Source organism: Emys orbicularis, chromosome 15 (genome assembly GCF_028017835.1).
Source record: "Emys orbicularis isolate rEmyOrb1 chromosome 15, rEmyOrb1.hap1, whole genome shotgun sequence".
Lineage (NCBI taxonomy): Eukaryota > Metazoa > Chordata > Testudines > Emydidae > Emys > Emys orbicularis.
The window spans coordinates 16,128,034-16,134,033 of NC_088697.1; the positions used below are offsets into that span (position 1 = coordinate 16,128,034).

The following is a 6,000-nucleotide window of genomic DNA, read 5'->3' on the forward strand; positions in this document are numbered from 1 at the left end:
GAACAAACTTCAGAGAATAAAAATGGGCAAATAACTGAAAATGGAAGGAGAGAGAGATAAGGTGGGTGAGGTCCTGTCTTTATTGGACCAACTTCTATTGGTGAGAGAGACAAGCCTTCTGGAATTGTTTGAAAACTAGCTCGAAATTCACTGAATACATTATTTGGATGAGCTCCACTCACACTGCAACTGATGAGAGAGAGATAGAGGGCTTGTCTACAAGTGCGTTGATATGCACTAGAGAGTGTGAATTCTAAACCACACTGCATTGCATGTTAGCTGGCCATGTAGACCTAGCTGGCATGCACTAAAAGTTCGCTAGTGCATATTAAGGTAGCACTAAGAGTAGTATGCAACACATTGGTGGTTGGAATACACACCCCTCTTGTTAAGGAACCCCAGGCTGGCAGCGGGCTGAGACCTCAGCTGGCAGAAACCCCAGAGTGGCGGCAGGCCGAGCCAGTCGTTGCTCTGGGGGTTCTGGCTGCTGGCCCCTCGCCAGCAGGGGTCTCTACTGCGCAGCTCCACTCACCTTGCTTCCGGTTGGAGGCTCTCTTGCAGACAGGGTCCAGGCCTCCAGCCCTGCTCAGGCCTACCAGCCACCTACTCCACTCACCTCAGCTGCCAATCTTGGTTTCCAGCCCTTGCTCATCCTGCTTTCGGGCCTGGAGTCCCAGCAGGCCATCCTTTACATATAACAGTAGTTTGGTTATATATTATAGACTTATAGAGAGACCTTCTAAAAAGCGTTAAAACATATGACCGGCACGCAAAGCCTTAAATTAGAGTGTATAAATGAAGATTCGGCACACCACTGCTGAAAGGTTGCCGACCCCTGACCTACTAGAACAGCTGGTGAGATTGCTGCACTATCAGATTTGAATCTCCTGATTCAGCTTTGAACACAAAGCCCTGTGTCCAACCTAGCCCCACCATGGATGGAAATGCTGCCTTTTCAGCCACTGTAATAATAGAGCCACTAATGCAGCTGCTTTTAGAAAAGTTAGGTGTGTTGGCCCAAAGAGCCCAGCACAGATTGTGAAGCACCCCTGGTATTTGGCAGCAATTGAATCTAAATAATGTCACAAAACTCCATGTTCAAGACTTTTGGGTGCTTTGGCAGACATTCTTTATAACAACTAAATCCTTATTTGCATTTGGACAGAGGTTTGTTCTAACCCTTAGAGCCACATTATACAGGAAGTATTTTTTCCCTGAGATAGTTTGCCAATTTTTTTTAAATAAATCAAAACATTGTTTACATTTTCTTATGGTTTCTTCCCCTAGCTTCTATTTAGTTAAAGGGTTCATATTTCTAACTTGTTAACCTACAAGTTGTGCTATGCATATGATGCGGGGTGAAGGCAGAAGTATGCAGAACTGAGTGGAAAAGCCTTTGCCATTTCATTCCGTGCATTTTCACCTCCTTGAAAAGTTGCTTTTCTGCAAAATATTGGGGACATGGGGCAGAGAGGAGAAGGAGTTGTTCTTTGGTTTGGTGCATAAAATCCAGGCCAGTTTTCCAGAGCCAGTTCAGTCAAGTCCCTGGATGTCAGGGATGGCATGAACCCAGTGCCATCAAACTTGAACCCAACCCTTGCCCAGCCTTAACTCTGAAGGTGAACCTCAGGAGGAACCTTACCAGGGGTCCAGATTTGAACCCTTCCACCTCCACTAACTCTGACTCCAAGCTGTCTAATTATTAGTGTGAAGGTAAAAGAACCATCTTCCTGCCCATCTTCCTAAGACCAACTGAACTCCACACTCTGAGAAACAGTCAGCAAGGCCTCTGGAAAGCAGCTAAATCAGGGAAATAGAAATAATACAATATGACTTAAATTATATGACTTGTCCCAACCAACCCAGTTTGCAACTAGAAAACGCACTGTGAAACCAGCTCAGCATTTGTATGGGCCTCCCAAGAGTGGCGACAATACTGTGCTTATTTCTCTCTTCATGCCGACTGCCACACTCACTTCACTGCATGCCCAATGTGTTCATCTCCCACTGCCAAGTTCTATTTTCATAGAAATGCCACAAGCTCATTTTTAGTTTTGTTATGAATATTTCACACAGCTCCACCTTCTAGTGGCTTCAGTGCATTGAACCTAGCCGTTCTCAACTTTTTCCATACTACGACCCCATGTTACAAAAGAAGAATTTCTGGACCCACTTCCATCTTGCCATAGTACCCCTAGACTTGTTTGCCACCTGCTGCACCCAGGGTCCAGCAAAATAAAGAAGCCCTGAGATTTCCTTAAATATACACGTCCTCCTAGCAAGCTCTTGGTCCAATGGGTCTGATATTCAAATACTAACGTTTTAGCATTGGGTGATCTACTTAATCTAGCTCCTGATTGGTAAATATCAGGGAGCAATTTTTGGTGTTCTGTTCCTGGCTTGAACTAGACAGTCTAAGTTCATTAACAGTGGAGCTGAGCAAATAACTGATTTTCACTCTGAGGGTATCACAGTTTCCTCACACTTAGTCATTCTCCACATTTATTCAATTCATGTTATATAGGTTTGTTATTTTTAAAGTGAACTTTGTGACTTTATAATGAAGAATTTGCTGCCAGCATTTGATGCTTGATATGCAAAATCTGAGTTGCGTTGGTTGTCTGATATTGGGCGCATAAGCCACATGCTTTTGTCTCCTGTGCCTTTTGGGGGGAGAGTAACTGATGGAATCAACAGAAGGGCTTGAAGTAGCACCTCAGGGAGAAAGAGCAGATAAACAGGATTAGGGGGTTTGCAAAAAATCAAACCCTTCCTTTTGTGTGCCCCCCAGGCACTCCTTCAGATGTGGTTGCTAGGAACATCAGGCTATTGTAACGTTTACTGGATGAGCGCAGAGTGGCCCATTCATTTTTCTGTTGTCATGCTGGCACAAAGTAACTGCCCAGGGGTTAAGGGTTTGTTCAGGTCCTTGTTTGGCTAGTTTAACTGGGGAGGGGATTTGGGAACTCTACATCTCTGCTGCCCCATTGCATATTATTGTAACCCCTTTGGGGTTTAGAGAGCATAGCCCTTTAAATCTTTTTTCCTAAGGGGGAGGGGGAGAGTAAGAAAAAAGGAGGGAAACTCCAGGGGGCAGCGCTGGAGCTCCAGGGAGAGGGAGAGGCAGCCGGCAGGCCCTGGAAAAGTGAAGCAGCAGAGAACCTGCCGGAAGCCTGGGAAGGACAGGGCCGATCGGGGACACCCCAGGACAGGAACCAGGAGGAGCACTGTGCCAGGGAGGAATTGCCCGAGAAGGACAGGCCGGGGCTTGTGACTCTGCACTGGGGACAAGGAGGGAGGTTGCTAGCTAGTTAAGTGGGGAGGTGGTCGTTCTGTGTGGCTTTGCAGAGAGCGGCAGAAGAGGGCACCGGAGGGGTTTGTTGGGGGAAAGTTCACTGGCGCCGAAGACGACCAGGAGCACTCAAGACTCACCACTGGACTGGAACTTTGCTCAGGACTCCTGAACTCTGTGTGCAGACACATTGCTCCGTGTCTGCCCTTCCAGACTGTGCTACCACTGGGCCTGTGGGGCCTTGGCTTGGATGCAGCCCTGTTTTACTGCTTCCCCTATATTTCCCCTTGTTGTTTTTCTCCTCTCATCCCTCTGTAAATAAATATTTCCCTTGTTATATCCACTGTACTTTTCCTGTGGGGGTGTGTGTTCACTCGGGGGGGTTTGGAACAGGTGCCCCTGGGGTGGAAGGGATTTCTCCTGCTGCATTCCTGCGCACGCCTTCTCTTGGCCAGAGCTGCCTGCAGAGTAGACTCCATCTTGGCCACGAGGGCGCTAAAGTTACATTATTAAAAATACTCCAGTCTGGTGTGAGCAGTTGAGCTTTCAGCTTCACTTTAACTTTCTGCCAGTGAATATGACATTGCTCAAAAGTCCCTGGAAAGAGACTATAGAAGGGGCTTGAGCAGCGCCAAAGAAAATTCACCTTGAAATCAGAGCACAAATGCCAGGACATGTTTTGTAGTATTCACCCAACTCCAGTACATTTGCCGTACTGGTGCTGCCTTCTGAAATACAGGCTGATCCCTTAGCCAGCTTTGCATTAGACCGATCTACAGAAAAGCACTTGTTTTAGCTGTCGGAGGACTACAATGGGATTGACATGGTGTGGTGCAGGTATGTGTCAGAGTTGCTGAGAGACCACAGCTGTCTTTTCATAGGGTATGTCTATACTACTCACTGGATCAGCGGGCAGCGATCAATCCAGCAGGGGTCAATTTATCACGTCTAGTCTAGATGCGATAAATCGACCCCGAGTGCTCTCTCGTCAACTCCTGTACTTCACCACCGGGAGAGGCGCAGGCAGAGTCGATGGGGGAGCGGTAGCAGTCGACTCACCGCAGTGAAGACACAGCGGTGAGTAGATCTAAGTACGTCGACTTCAGCTACGTTATTGACGTAGCTGAAGTTGCATAACTTAGATCGATCCCCACCCCCGACCCCTCCAGTCTAGACCAGGCCTAAGCTTGTATCTTTTATAGAGAATTAACTCAGCAACGCAGCAGTGTCTCCTTTCAGCTGGCAGGCCTCCAGCTCCCCTCCCCCAGCCCTTTCCTCCCAAGTCCTGTATATGCCAGCTACAGAGAGCTGAGCACTTTTCCTGCTTATCCCAGTGTCTGGTAAAGAAACTCCTCTTTGGAATCCAGGCCGAATTAAAAAGGTCATATGATGACTATTCACTACTCACCCTTCCTTTCTCAAACGGATTAGGTGTAAAAGTAACAATTTTAAAAAGGCATCAAGAGATAGGACCAACAGTCACAAAGTCACAGCACTTTCACCCAGTGTAGGGGTGAAGTTTCATGCTATCTTGGAGTGAGTTCTTTCAAATCAAGCACATTGCGAAACCAGCCATTGTCTGTATACCCTCTTTACACCCCTTCCCTCTTGGGAAAAATATCAGATGATGCTACTGGCAAAACTTTTGAAAGTGTGTACGGCTCAGATTTGTAAAGTGATTTAGGTGTTCCTATGCTCAGTGTCATCCCAACATCTAACTGATTTAGGAGCTTAAATGGCATTTTCAAAAGGGATTTAGGAACTTAGGAGTCTAAATGCCATTGACTGTCTCCCAAACCTGTGTTCTGGACTCTGGCACAAAAGATCCCAGGGTGGCATGTTCAAACTGGGGAGTCTAAAGTTAGGCCAGGCCAGATTTCCAAAGGTGCCTCAAGATGAAGCTAGGTGTCTAGTGGGGTTTACAAAGTCATATGAATAGGTTAGTCCCATAGCTCCCATTAGAGTCAATGGGAATCAAGCTACAAACTTATGCAGGTGTGTCTGAACCTTCCAGAAGGTGCCAACGTGTATTTTTGGGCACCTAAATACCTTTGATAATATGCGGCCTAGGGTATGATCTTGGCATTTGGGGATATATTTGGTTAGAGCAGGGCACAGAACAAAATCCAGTAATGCATTGCAACTTCATCTGCATTTGGTTCTAGATAACAATGTAAGATCCTTCCATTTCTTGCCAGAATCAATTTTGCTTTGCACTTGGCAGCAATACCGATTCATAAGGAATTTTTTCTTTGACGCTAAGTCCCCTGCTGTTTTTCTGCAACACTCCAAACTCTTCTACAAAGGCTATAAGTGGAAATGCATGGAAAGCCCCTGGCCAAGCCTCGCTGCTGCTGCATGTTTGAAGGGTGGTGTTGGATGTGAGCTCTGCAGCACACTCACCTGCTGGCTGTCTTGGTAAGGGGGAGGGGGCACACTCTGTGTGGCCATCATTGTCAGAGCTGGTGCTGGGGAGACATGTTGCATCATGGGATTGATTCACATCTAGAACCTGTTGATGGGAGAAAGTTCAGCTTGATTAACAAAAAAAAAAAAAAAAAAAAAAAAGGACAAGTCAGTCAAAAGATGAGACACTGCCTGCTCCCGAGTGAACGCTGCCTTCAGGGCATGAAGCAGCACCCCTCCTTCAGCCTATCATTCCTGCACTGGTCCTGCCAATGAGCTCAGCCTATTGAGTCATTTTCCTA

General features: G+C 46.7%; 1 protein-coding gene across 4 annotated transcripts in view; it reads right to left on the reverse strand.

The window, feature by feature from the left end:
* The window catches only part of PKNOX2 (PBX/knotted 1 homeobox 2), a 316,349-nt gene extending 310,567 nt beyond the window's left edge, over nt 1–5,782 (reverse strand). For all 4 annotated transcript variants that reach the window (XM_065417140.1, XM_065417139.1, XM_065417138.1 and 1 more), the window contains exon 1: nt 5,696–5,782. In XM_065417140.1, the coding sequence (XP_065273212.1) occupies nt 5,696–5,782 (87 nt within the window). The remainder of the gene's footprint in view (nt 1–5,695) is intronic.
* Between the last annotated feature and the right edge of the window lie 218 nt (nt 5,783–6,000).